Genomic DNA, 14,459 nt, shown 5'->3' on the forward strand with positions numbered 1-14,459 from the left:
CTCTCCACAGACCCTCTATAGTAGAGCTGGTTAAAATGATTTTGCACACTAATTTTTTTCCTAAAAAATATTGGCTCCTCTCCCACCCTAAAACAAAATGTTTTTGAGAACAATTGCCCGCATTATTGTCATTTCCATGCTGTGTTTTACTGCAATCTTTCACTTACTGAAAACAGTATTTTCTTAGTAAAAACCCATGTGCCATTTATCACTAGCTGCATGCTGAGGGAAAAGTACATGTTGTGAGGGCCAGACTCTCTGGGGTGGGTGATTTCATCTAACCTAATCTATCTAGCTAAAGACTTAAATATTTTAACCATAATAATGTTATACATGCCCTAAAGAATTTAGTCCGGTAGAAATAATGCTTTGTTATTAAAGATTTATAGGTTACCACGCTAAAAAAATGTGTTTTATGCAGACTAAAGATATCATCACATTTAGCTTGTAAAGCAGTCAATAGCATGTTCCCAGCTATCATGCCAGCTAATATTCTCCAGTGTAGTCAACCTTCTATGCATTGCTGGGTTTGGTGCAATACAATTCTGCCCCCTCTTTCTTCTGTTCCGGCGCTGCCTAGCAAGAAATAGGTTGGATTTTATACATTTTTTGAGTCAGAAAGGACCATTATGAATATCTAGTGTGACCTTTGCATAGCATGGCCCACTGAATTTCACCCGGGGATTTCTGCATCGAGTACGTAGCTTGTAGTTGAACGAAGGCATTTACTGTAGTCATATCTGTGATTTTTACATCATAACACTACGGTGCCTGTTAAAAAAATCCTGCAGTGGTTTCAAGATATTTTATTTTCTATGGAATGTTTCTTTTTAAATGGGTAATATATTTACTACGCTCTGTCAATGGGACAACTTCTTGCATACGGTGAACACCACCTCCCTGCTCACCACTCCCTAACACATCAACTCCAGGCTTTGAACACCACCTCCCTGCTCACCACTCCCTAACACATCAACTCCCCTTTGGAACTCAGCACATTCTGCTTGAAGAAAATAAGTGCTCAGAATTTGTTAAAATATGAATTTTTATTTATTTGTTTCAGTTGGAGTTTGAGAGAGTATGTAGAGCGGATGGCGGATGATCTAATTCAGTGAAGAGATTGTACAGTCCCATCTGATGTAGTATAGCAGGAGATTAATACTTGGGTTGGAAGAATCTTCCTCATCCACTCAGATCACTGGTCTCCGTCATCCAGTTTCTGTTTCAAATCTCTCTTCAGAAGTTTGTTGTGTTTTATTTACTTGCTTAACATTTTTCCTTGCTTTAACTTATCAAAAAAGCTAAAAGCTGCAAAAAATCGCAGGACTCTGAGCCCCACCAATTAAAACCGGGCGAATTAGGTTTCCAGGAAAGGTTGAAAATTACACTTCAGAAATACAAACAGCATTAAACATTGCACCAAAAAGCATTCGAAACACACATCTCAGAGACTGAGAGAGAGAGAGAGAGAGAGAGAGATCACAGTTTCCATAAGAAATCCTTTAAGAAGGTCGTTAATAGCCAGTCAAGAAAGAAAATAAAGTCAACAATTTAAAAAAAAAACTCTATTTCTCGAGTCGTTAATTATTTACAGCTGCACTCTTAGGAGTAATAAGAGGATTGTCATGCATTAAACTGCTGCTCGCTAAGTTCTTTCCCATAGTGGAGTAAAGACAGTCTTACAAGATGGGAAACAGAAGAGGCAACATGGGAGCAGATTCAACCTGAGGCAGCAGAACGAGGCTGTCTCTGGTGTTTTGTTGCAGAGTGTTTTTCATTGCGATGGACTGCCTTGGCATTTTGCTCATGAAACATTACTAACATCTGTGATCAGCACCAATGCTGCAGCTAAAGAAATGGCTGGTGCTGCCATCTTGAAGTCAGATATTGGCTTATGGTGCTCAAAGGGCCAATGGGCAGCGAGAGTCTAAATGATTTGTTGTCACATGACAGGACAATAGGACGATTTGAAAATACTACCTCATCTGTTTAATTAAAGGGACACCTTCAACTTGAAATCTAGTCCATTAAAAGAAATGTGATGAAAACTACCCCTCTTCCATGATCCGACTCCCAGGTTTGGGGTTGTTACAACCAAATTGTTATTATTTTTAATGTCCCCTGCCCGCTTTCTTGTTGCTGCATGAAAAGCAACGGGGAAAACTGGCTGATTATAGAGGGGAATGCAGAAAGTCACAGATCCTACAGTATTTAGGCACCTAACTCCTATTGAAATCAAAGGGAGCTTGGTGCCTAAATAGCTTGAAGGATTTGGGCCAAAGGGCCAAATGTACAAAATAAGCCAATATTCAGACAGAATTGGGGTTTTCAAGTTGACTGTCCCTTTAAACAGCATTGAGTAAAGGCTGTATCCAATAAGTCAGTAGGAGTCTTTCTGGTGATGTCAATGCATATTGGATCGAGCATTGTGCTAGCTCACTCTACTAGGTAGAAGGGATCCTTAGAGCCAGGTACAAAAGTTTCTTCACATTGGTAGGTAATGAGTGCTAAATGGTACTTAAAAAGTTGTTTGACAGAGAACATCTCTTCCCTTAGGTTTGTGTGAAAGTCCCACTTCACCAATATTGGCTTTCATGGTATTTCTGGTGATGAAACATCAGCACCAGTGCAGGATCCAGTCCTTATTTAAGGGTTTAGACTTTCTATACCAGGACATGCACCATTACTATTGACGTCAAAGGACGTTGCACATGTGTCTGAAGACAGCACTGAACCTGATTTGTTTGTGACTGGTGATGTTCTTGGCTTTCTAAATATATCATACAGTGATTCCCCTCAATAACTAGTAGTAGTATAAAACGTTCTGCTGTCCTGTGATAGAACATGAGAGACTGTGGCAGCTGACAATGCAGCTGGAGTGTGGACAGAGAAGCCAGAGAAAAGAAGTGAGGGAGTTAAACCAGGCCACCACTGCAAGAGGATCCACTGTTGTTAACGTACACTGGAACAGCTATGTGATGTCCATCTTATACATTCAGGTGGGTATCACCACAACCTGTCTTTGGCTTATACTGTATAATAGTCTTGCCCCAGAAGAGCCAGACCCCAAATGCTTAACCTGCAATGGCCCCAGTTATAATTAGTATGCAGGTTCAGTTTGGAGAACCAGACAAATAGGCATCAGCCCACTTGGCCAGCAGCTGTCTGGTGAAAGGACTAGTGTGCTTTCACCTATGGCTGCAGGGTGCTAGCTTTACTGAACTTTTGCATAGCAGCACCCCATTTTGGCCACAGCCAGAACTGCTCACACCCCAGCTCTTTGATGGTGCTGGAAGCTTGATTTGCTCCTGGCACTGTCTGCTGGAGCAGCTTGGGGCACTCTCTCCCACCCCACTGTAGAAGCATCTTCTCCTCAGGTCTCCAGGCCCCCTCCCATGCTTCCCTCAGCAGTCAGGCTGCAAGACCACTTTGTCTCCAGGGATACAGAGAAGCCTGGGTGACTGAATGTGAGGCTGGGTGACTGGCCTACTGGGTGTGTGGCTGGGTGGGTGGAGATGACTGGGTGTGGGTGAGGAAGAGAATGAATTAATGAGTGGGAAGATAGTAGCGGAGGGACTGAATGGAAGTGGAGAGCAAGAGAAGGAACAAGTAGGAAATGAGGAAAAGAAGAAGCTGAAAAGATAGAGAATAGAAGCTTGAGAGGCAGAAAGGGACAGGAAATAAGGTAAACATGGAGCAGGGCAGATTTCAAAAACAATAATAGAACTGAAAGCAGCTGGGCCTGCAGACTGGGGTTGACTCCTACAGTAAAGGGGCCAGGAGTGGACCAAGTGCATGTGTAATCTACACACCTCCTGGGTGTGGTGCTCTGTCCCAGCTAGTGGCACCGAGACCACTTAAAGAGAGAGCTAAAATGAGTCTGTTCTACAGCCAATTGGCTTTTAGCTCATGTGGTGGAGGCTCATACACTAAGCTCCAAAGATCCCAGGTTTGATCCCGCCCACCAACAACTGGGGTCTGTCGGCGTTACAAGTAGGGGCTCATACAGGATTCCAGCTGGGAAGTCTCTGAAGCTCAGGACATGCTTCCTCAACTAAGGGAAGTATGTAATCCACACACCTCCTGGGTATGGTGTTCTGTCCCATTTAGTGGCACCGAGACCACTCAAAGAGAGAGATAAAATGAGTCTGTCCAATAGCTGCTTGGCTTTTAGCTGATGTGGTAGAGGCTCATGCACTAAGCTCCAGAGGTCCCCGGTTCAATCCTACCTGCGGATGACTGGGTCTGTCAGTAAAAGCAGCAAAGAGTCCTGGGGCACCTTATAGACTAACAGATGTTTTGGAGCATGAGCTTTCGTGGGTGAATACCCACTTCGTCGGATGCAGTGTTACACATGCACACTCATGGTCTCTAGAGAGAATACCTGGTGGTATGGGCTGCTTTGCCTGTCTTGCTCATCACTCTTGAGTCATGCTGGTCAGCCCAAAAAAATCTTGACACCACTGACACCATACTGTGCTATCATGTTACCTTGCTCTCTGTGTGCATGTGGCTATAGAGCAAGGCACATATATGTGTCCCTTTCTGGTCACATGCAATATTTCCAAGGTCTGCTCTAAATATTGCTTAAAATATTGCGCCTATCTGTCTATACTAGGTGCTTGTATGTCGCCTGCCACCGCAGGGTCTGAAAAACTCCCAAGTATTTAGCAATCACAATCTCTCTCTCTTTCTTCCATCCTAGCCTCCAGGAGAAAGCTTGATTAGTTCATGGAGCTAACTTTGTTTTTGTTTGTGTGTTGTTTGTGCCCACCTGGCATGGACACTGTGCAAAGCCACGGGGAGGAGAACATAAATGACTTCCTGTGCCCAGCTGCAACAGACCCTGCCGTCAGGCCCCAGGAAGAGAAGAAACACAAGTGAATTTCTGTGTCTCGCTGGAACAGAGCCTGGGGACAATCCCCCCACCCTCCAAGAAGAGAGGAATTGGAACAGGATTGCTGTAGTTAGCTGGAATGGACTCATGAAGAGAAGCAATTAAACAAGATTTCTGTTCTCCCTCGGGCATAGATGCCAACCAGAGAAGGGTTTGTGGCTTTGTGTGGCCACCCAAGCATGTTCTGAATGGCTAGCTGGCATTACCGGATAGTCCAGCTCTGCGTACAATTTGGCTAACTGCATTTTTGAGGGAATAATTGCATTCAGTGAGCTGGGCATTTGAAAGTCATGCTGCCTTCCTGACAACATCCTACTGCCTCTGTCAGTAATGAATGGGCAGCGTCAGTAAAAGTTGTGCCCTGCATTGGTACATTTTCCTGACAGGTGCTTGGCGGCCCCTCTGGCAGTGTCCTTGGTACCAGGCAACAATCCATTACCGAGCCCCGAATACAGATCGGATGCGTTCTCTCTCATCCCCATGCTTCCTGCTGCCCCCAGGCGATTTGGGGAGGATCTGAGAGGGACTCAGATCTCTCCTGGCCCTGTTTTTATGCAGATGTAGCAGAGAAAGAAAGAATTTAATAAAAATGGACATTTCCCCTGCTCTAGAGAGGAAGTGTTTTTACTTTTAAATACGCCGAGCTTGTGAGCCACAACTCCCCTCCACCCCCAAGTACTTGGCTGCCTGAACAATAACAAGGTCAAATACTAAATATTTCTGCCTTGAAGCCATCAATATCATACAGAGCCATGGCCTCTTGCCAAACCGCCTTCAGGAGCAGTTTAGCTTGACACAAGGAGAGGATTGGTTTTACTTTGGCATTAATAAAGTGTTTAAGTTTTCATGAATGCTCAGTCCTCCCCCCTTGCTGGAAACCACAAAAGACCCTGAAAACTGTAGATTGAGAGAGAGAGACAGAGAGAGAGAGAGAGAGATGGGAGGGCATTTGATCTAGGGGCAGGTGACACCTCAGAGTCACATGAGAGATGGGACCAAAGGGGGGAGCACCCCATCCAGGTGCTTCTGGCTTGTGGCTGCACCATCCATTGATCTGCTCTGAGATAGCATGAGAAATCCTTGACCTGTCAAGTACCCAAACTCAGAACAGCATAAACCAATTCAACAGCTCATGCCAACACACAGAGTAATGGCCTACTATAATGTGCTGCTTCCTTAAACAGTGCTAACTGTGCTAGCCCTTAGGTAGGCATATACCTTTAAGAAACATTTTCCTTTAACAGCTCTTTCTCTTTAACAGCATTATTTCTTGAGCACACCTGTCTTTTTAACACTGTTGTCTCTTAAGCAGGTTTATCCTTTTAAGGTGTCCCTGCATTTAACAGCATGATATGTTAAACTGCTCTGTCCCTTTAACAATCTTATCCCATAAGCATGGCTCTCTCTGCAAAAAGTCAATTTCTAGAGCAGCTTCATGCTTTTCACAGCTCTGCCCCTTGAATAGGTTTATCCCTTCAGCAGGTCTATCCCCAGTAAAGTAATTTGCTCAGTAATGTTCCTTTAACAGGACCCCTCTCTCTCTGGGCCTTGCGCCCTCTGTGGGATAATGCCATGAGTGTTAGATTATTAAGGTGTCAGCTCCACTTGGGGCACTGGAGATCTCAAGTGAGGTTCATAAAGGTGCTGGATCTCTCACCAGTCTAACTGGCTTGGACCAAGAAACCCCTCCTGGTCTGCACAAGACATGCATGGTTGTGTCTGCCCGTAGGAATATACCATGGACCCTCTGCACTGTGACATCATTCCTTGAATCCTTAATCATTCCTTTAGAAGAGGAGCATTCTCAAGGATCCATCACTACTGTCTCCCCTATCCTCAGCCATGTGGTCTTGGAAACTGCAGTGGGGAGCCAGCCAGAGACTGATGCCTGCACAACAGTTGCAGAAGCAGCTAAAGCAGGGACTGCTGGACACTGATGATAATTCGTACAGTTTGACTTTCTCTGCCCTTGTTTGCTTCAGTCCCCTCCCATTCCATCACACAGTCTTTTCACTGCAGACTCACTCCACCTCAGACCTTCTTCCCTTGTTTTTCTGTTGGCTAATCCCTCCCTAACTAAACTCCCATCCTCCAAAAAATCATGGCACTTGCATATTGTCTGCCACCATCACATTGATAGCTCTGCTTGCATGTTATATTTAGAGATGGTCAGAAAAGCTTTGACAGAACCATTTTCCATCAGAGCATGCGGTTCTGTCAAAACTGAAGCACTTCATGAAATTCTGTCAATTTTGCCAAAATTTCATTTAACAGAAAACGAGGGGGGAAATGTTCTAACAATGTCAAAATGTTCTGTTTTGACATTTTCCAAATAAAATATTTCAATTTTTCCTTTCATTTTGATTTTTTTAAATTGTTGCTTAGATATATTATAATATAATATGGACTAAAAGAGGTCAAAGTCAACACAAAACATTGAGATGTACCTGAAACAAGATGGTGGGTTTTTTAAATTTCTTTCATGGAGAATTTTGAAATGTTGGGGTTTCATTCCTAATCAGAACAAAATCAAATGACCCAATATCAAATTCCTCCGTGAGATAAAATTTCCCTTCTCTGCCCAGCGCTAGTAGTTCCTGTATCTGCCTTGTTGGTTTAGAGTGTCAGCTCTTTAAAGCAAGTCTCTCTACTCCTCTGTGCTTGCTCAGTGCCTAGCACAATGGTGACCCAATCTTGGCTGTTCCTTAAGCACTACCATAATAACCATGACTGCTAATAATCTATAAGCTAGTGTTAAGCACAGGCCTTATCTGGGATTCCTTTAGAAAGGTAAATTGATAAACAATCTAGTGTTAACTGGAAGGACATGTCCTAATCTCAGCCTCCAATAGAAAAGAGCATTCTCTGTTCCCTGATGTCAGCTGGCAGGGAGTGTTAAACCATTTATTTATAACTATCTTTCCAAAATGCTTCCTTGCTTGGAAGCAAAAATACAAATCCTGTTTGTTTTGTTGTTTTTTTAACCAAAGGATGCTGGTCTCTCTGCCTCCAGCTGGCATTCTGCAGCGCGCATCAGTGCCAGGTTTTGGTGGGAACGCACTTGGCTTTTGCTCATTGTTAACACACACTCAGGAAGTGAGCAATTTATCAGGCAGACATCTAAAATCTAAGAGTAACATGGTGGGGTGACCCATTATCACTTCACCATCACTAGCCACCTCTGTAGGAATAACCGCCCCAGAGTGAGAAAACAAGAGGTTGAAAGGCTTCATGCTAGATATGGGCATGAAACACACTCTGAAGGCCGAGGGTGAGACAGATAAGAACATCCATGTTGAAGAGTTTCCAAAAATCATCTTAAGAAAACACTCACTCAGAGAAACATCAACCAAGGCCTCTCCCATCTCTTACCTTGCCTAAGGCTTGGGCCTGGCCCAAATGTGGATAGAAGAGTTCCAAGAAATAGCCAGGCTGTGGCCCTGATAACTCAGTAGGCAGCACACTTCCCTGTGTGTCAGTTCGGAATCAGTGTCCCAGTTAGGGGTAGGGGAGGTGAGGGATCACTCCACTGCTGGCCGTGGCATTTTTCAGATGCCGTGTAGTGGCTAATGAGAGCTGCTGGCAATTTTCGGTTGGTTTAACCTAGATGTTTGCTTTATAAATAATTTAGCGAGAGTTATAATAAACAGACATCAAAGAACATTTCCAGGAAGCAGGACTGTCAGCAGCAAGAACGTGCCTAGTGAGACATTGGACAAAGGGATCTGTGCTTCCCATGGCAGAGCGGCTGAAGGGGATGAATGCACATATCCAGTTGGAGCATGTTGCTTATCACTGCTTAGGTCATTGTGACATTGCAGGGCCCATGTTTAAGTTTGCATTCGATAGAATACCTTTTGTAAACACCTGATATTCTTTAGTAACCATTTTATTGTGTTTGCTTTCATAGGGTTTCTGTTTCACTCACTTAGGCTTGACTATGATAGCGACATGACTATTTTATGACATTCACTTTGTCTTGGCTAGTTAAGAAAATGACCTGGAAATACTTTCCAAAACACCCAACTGACCCTTGGCAAAGGGCTGCCCCCTGGTGGACATGAAAGAGCCTGTCAGCAGTTAGCCCTTGTGATGTTAGTCGCGGAGTTTGGGGCAGGGATAATGTTAGCTCCAGGGGTGTTAAAATAGCAGTGCTTGGAATACTTACCAGTGTTAGTGCCCGGGGGGTTAGAGTAGCCTGTTTGCCACAGGGCTGGCTTTAGTGGTATATGGTAATTTAGAGAAAGGGTGTTTGTGACAGCAGTGGTGTTAGAACACAGTGGTGTCAGAGTAGAGGAGGTTGCAAAAGCTGTGAGGTTAGCCCCTATATCCTGGCAAATTCCAACACTTGAAGGCCCTCTGCAGCCTCCCTGGTTATCGTCACCTTTTCATTGTCTGTCATTGATGTAAAGTGACACAGCTGCCGAACCACACCCCAGCGTCACTTCCTGCAGTGGCAGGTGAGGCGAGCCCTCGCTGGGAGCTGAGTCAGCTCTCTGGCATGACAGGCATTGAGGAAATGTCACATGCATTCGGGGTCTGTGTGCTCCTCACTCGCCCCTGAGTGGAGGGGAGCGCAAGCCTGTGGATGTCAGATTATCCCACATCTGCCTACTGTGGGGTTCTTGCACCTTTCTCTGGGGCTGGGAACAATCAGAGACAGGATAGTGCACGAGATGGAGCATGGGTTTGATCTAGTCTGGCCACTCCTAAGCTCCTGCCCCAGTGGCTGTGAGAGGACAGCCAGCACAATGCTGCCATCGAGTCAGTGGAGGGATAAGAAGCTGTGGGAGCATGTGTAATAAGAGCTCGTCCACATGAGTAACGGTTGCACAGTCTAGCCCTAAATTCCCTGTGCTTCCCTGTGCTGATCCTGCAGTCCCCGTGAATATTGCAGGAGGGCATGTACTGTTCTTAATAATCAATTAAGCCTTTGCCCACCAAGAGTGAAATTGATCCCTGAGGGCCAGCACCAGGCCACTGCACCATTTAAGTCCCACTGGTGCTAATGCCCTGCACGAGTGTCAATTTCACCTGAAATGCACATGGGTGTACACAGAAAGGAGGCCATAGGATGCTCGCAGGCCAGTGAGCTGGGCTGCCAGCAGCCTCCTCACAGAAGCCACATGACTGCAGCTTATAACTTTCCAAGGATTTCAGCTTCTCTTCAGCTTCTGGTGCTCCTCAGGGAGGTCAATCACTGATTCACCCTGATGACACTTACGTGTCTCTCTGTCTAATGGAAAGCACCATATGAAGTGCCCACTGGAGGCACAAATAACTAATGTTCTGCTTGTTTTCACTCCATTAGGAGAGGGTGGTAGAACTGCAGTGGAAGAGGATACTCTGACAGGGGTGCTTGGTTCTGCCCAGAGACAGGGAAGGAGGATGGAAGGCAGATGGTTGGGTGAAGATGGAGAATTGGCAGCCCTGAAGATGTCTACATGATACTGCAGCCAGTTACACGACAGCTACGGCCTAACCCATTGCGTTCAAACATGAAAGCTGCATGTGGCAGCTGACTATGGTAACACAGAGGTTGCCTTGCAGTGGAGGCTATGCAGCTCCCTGAACAGCTCACAAACCAGTCGCTGCTCTAAGAATAAAGCTACTGCAAAGAATAACACAGTAAGTCAGCCCAACTGGCAGGATGTCCACAGAGGTCATTGCATCCTTGATGTCCCTATGCTTCCAGGAGTCTCTAAGCAATAGGTATCCACAAAACCAGGGCAGTCTATCACAGGGTGGGAGTGAGGTTGAAAAACACACCAGCTGGCCTCAGTAAAGCTTAGCATGGAATGAAAACAGCATGCAAACAGCTTTCATTTCACAGGGAGTGGAGGGGGAGAGACATGGGCGGAGGGGACGGGGACAGGACATCAGATCCACCATGTTAGAGGCACACTTTTTTTCCTAATCCTTTTTTATCATCAACAGAAAAAAAATAAACTAAAATAAACCAAAAAGGAGTTAAATAAATATCACAGTTTTGTTTACATTAAAAATGTTCTAATAATCAAAATAGGTCAAATTAATATTAATAATAATAATAAATCAAACAAAGAAGAAGAAGAAAGCCCCGGAGAATTCCTGCCTGGATGGCATTCACAGATGGAAGGTTTGTGTGACTGGGTTATTGTTTGGGGATCATGCCCTTGATGGCCGACTCCCGGTTTACATACGTGGCCCAGTAGACCAGGTTGAAAATGGCGAAGAGGACGGGAAAGACAATGCGCGACATCTTGTCCACCTTGCTGACGCTGTTGTAGGTCTTCTTGCTTTCCGGTGGCTTCTCCTCCACGCGGGGACCTTTGGGGGGCACGGTGGCTGTGGCGGTGGCAGTGGCAGCAGCACTCTTGGAGATGGTGGGCAGGCCGGGGTCCTTGGCGATGTTGAGGGCGTATGTCGTGCCCACAATGTTGTAGGTGTTGTTGGCTTTCTTGGCCAGCGCCACCGGCTCTTTTTTCTAGGGAAGGGGGAAAAAATCTGTATCAGACCATGTAAAAGTGTAAGGAGAACATTCCCCCTCTCAGCTGGCAGCTGTGTGGGTGGCAGCCATACTGCGACCCAAAGGAAAAAACGTGGGGGGAGAAGACTGTGGTAGCATGTGTAATAAGAGCTCAGAAGCCTCTTCATCCCTGCTCTACTTGGACTGCTGGAGATGGGGACGATAGCATTCTGGATTCTCCTCTTGCTTACACCAGTTGGAAACAGGAGTCACTCCCTGGAAGTACAGCACACAGTGCCTAGCACTATGGGGTCATGGGAATCCTACATGCTACTGCGATACAAATAACCACCAAAGGTCAGGTGCTCAGTCCAGTGATATCCCCTTAGCATTGCTCCAGTGGCACAACGGACACATAGCCAACATGCTGGCTCTGCTCCAATCCCTCCCTCTTCCATGTAGGTAAAACCAGCACCTGACGATATGGGGAGGCACTTTTGTCTCCACCTCATCTGGGCTGAATCTTGCTCTGGCACATGTGAGGAGTCACGCGGTAACCGTGGTGTATGTGGGAGGAGAATCAGACCCAATGAGCTCAGCATCCTGGGAAAGCGCTCAAACAAACTATCTACCCCTGCTTCCTGGCTCATGTTGTGGTGAGGAGCATCACTGATACGGATTAGGGGTTGCCACGTGTTTGTATTTGTCCGGTGGGACAAAGTGAATCATCTTGAGATACCGGGTTATATCATCGTGACTTTTGTGTCTTCATGTCAGGATGCTTGTAACCATGCATGATGACACTGGATCGTGGTGCCATGATGCAACACCATGTGCTGCCTCCATGCCTCAAGGGCAGGTCATCCACCCTTTGCACTGCTGTGCTGCACAATATGATGTCATGAGGATTCAAATACATCCAAGGGACCTTTTAAAGTGCCTCAGGAGCAAGGCTGGCAGGATGAAGGATGGACCCTGGCAATCAGGCTGGCTCATGGCTTTTGGGATAGTGGGAATGGCAGTCCCAGCACTGAGGGAAGTTTCTATCTCACTCTCCTGTCTAGGGAGTGCTGCTACTAGGCAAAACAAATCCAAGGAGATGTATGCACCTTCCCCACACATATCTCCTCTCACCAGTCATTGGGCTTATATGACAACCAAACTGCTAGCAGAGTGAGCTGATGGTAAGGGAACTTTCTGCAGCATGTGAAGAAGCTAAATTGGCTGTGGGTTGGTCACGCTGCATGAAGTAGAGATGCAAAATGGACAGTGTTGATGGCTGGTGGATGGCAGACTCAGGTTTAGCAATGGTGGAAATGGAGTGTGTGTGCGTGCAAGGGGGCGGGGGAGAGGATTTGGGCTAGGAAAGGGGATAGAAGACGAGATTGGATGTCTCAAGGATGAGACCAGACCCAGTGAAGGAAATCTGGTACATATTACACAAGCTGACCTCATTCATGTAATGAAAAGCCCAGGGAGACTCCGACAGATCGCCCATACATCCCACTCTACGCTCATTGCAGTTGCCACAGAGCAGATCCAGGTGCCAGAGGTGCAAGATGTGGCATCCTAGGGATTTATGCTCACAAAGACACATAGGTGCAAAGGGTGTGGAGAACAGTTGCTAGCAGCAACTGCTTTACAAGGGGGAAAGCATTTCACAGATGTGCCTGCTATACCATGTAGGCAGCACTGCCGAACATTCTCTGGCTGTGGCTGGAACAGACCAGCCGGAGCTGCTAGGACAACAGCCTGGGAGGCAAGAGCCACAAGAGAGGCACTAACCCCCTGTGTAATCCCAGATCAAGCCACTCTACTTGCTTGTGGCTCAGTCACACCCGGCATGAAAGTCTGTAAAAGCAGAAACGTCATTGCAATCCCTATGCTGCACCAGCGCTGAATAAACAGCCTACCCAGTGGGAAGCCTGTAGGATTCTACTCAGCCCCAGCCTCCAGCCTGGTGAATTCGTATCAATCACTATCTGTAGGTATGGTGGGGAGCTATCAGGCGATGGGAGCCCAATTCATCCCCTGCGTCCGCCATTAACTTCACTAGAGTTCCACCAGGGACACAGCTGACCCTTTCACTGTATATCCCTGTCAAACATGGACATAATCGCCAGAGTGCTGACTGAATAATGTGATGCCATCAGAGCTTTGAACATCACATCACATCACCCACCTTTTCCAAGCGCCTGGCCTTTGAAGTGCCTGTCAGCAGAGCTGGCCCACCTGTTCATTGTGCATAGCACTAGTACAAACTTAGTTCCTTTTTCGGGTCACAAATTGTTCACTGAGCCAACCCGGCTTATCGCCAGGATGTTTTTTCTACTTCCTTTGACTGCTCACCATCCATTGTCCATGATTTGTCAGCTAAGTCACATGGCATTGTTCCTGTTCATAGGCTGGATGACTGCAACTTTTTAAACTCAAGGAGCCTCAACAAACCCACTGCACTTTCTGCTACAAATGTTCAAGACAAATATTAACCTTTGCTAAAGTCTGTGAAACCTTCAGGATGCATGGGTATTTCCAGGAAGATACTGGCAACTTCAAAAAACACTTCAACAACAAATATCAAGACCCCAAGCATCAGAGCGAACCTGACTCAGTGATTATATATTTGCAAAGGTTTTTTTCCCCAATTGGTTGTGCTCTGAAGGTGGCACGGTACAGCCAATCAAACCCCTTCACTCCCATATGTACCTGGCTATGGCCATTAACCCTGCATCTCTCTCTCCTGCTGAGGGAAGATTCAGCAGTGTTCTTGCAATCTCCCGTACTAAAATGTGCCATTAATCACGTAGGGTGAAATAAAGCACCAGTGGCTGGGTTTTGTGAAGGTCACTTAGCAGATGCTGGGATAGGCCACCCCAGAACAGCAACACAGTTCTTCTCTAGCTGCTCTTCAACCTGTAGACTGCAATGGTGGCAGCTGCTCTTCTGCAACCCCTAGACAGGGTGGTATGGCATGGTTCATATCCAAAGCTCCTCTGCACGCAAACTTAGTTGCAGGCACCCTCCTGCAGTACCTGGGGCCTGGAGACTCCCCCACCTGTCTACTCTTTCTGCAGCTTCACAGTGCTGCTGAAGCACAGGTGAATTTTACCCCCG

At 46.2% G+C, this 14,459-nt stretch overlaps 1 protein-coding gene across 2 annotated transcripts in view; it reads right to left on the bottom strand.

Moving 5' to 3' along the window:
* Positions 1-11,025: 11,025 nt before the first annotated feature.
* The window catches only part of GABRA3 (gamma-aminobutyric acid type A receptor subunit alpha3), a 184,328-nt gene continuing 180,894 nt past the window's right edge, over positions 11,026-14,459 (bottom strand). For both annotated transcript variants that reach the window (XM_045030614.1, XM_045030613.1), the window contains one exon: positions 11,026-11,363. In XM_045030614.1, the coding sequence (XP_044886549.1) occupies positions 11,031-11,363 (333 nt within the window). In that variant the 3' untranslated portion in view covers positions 11,026-11,030. The remainder of the gene's footprint in view (positions 11,364-14,459) is intronic.

This window comes from Mauremys mutica, chromosome 9, assembly GCF_020497125.1.
Source record: "Mauremys mutica isolate MM-2020 ecotype Southern chromosome 9, ASM2049712v1, whole genome shotgun sequence".
Lineage (NCBI taxonomy): Eukaryota > Metazoa > Chordata > Testudines > Geoemydidae > Mauremys > Mauremys mutica.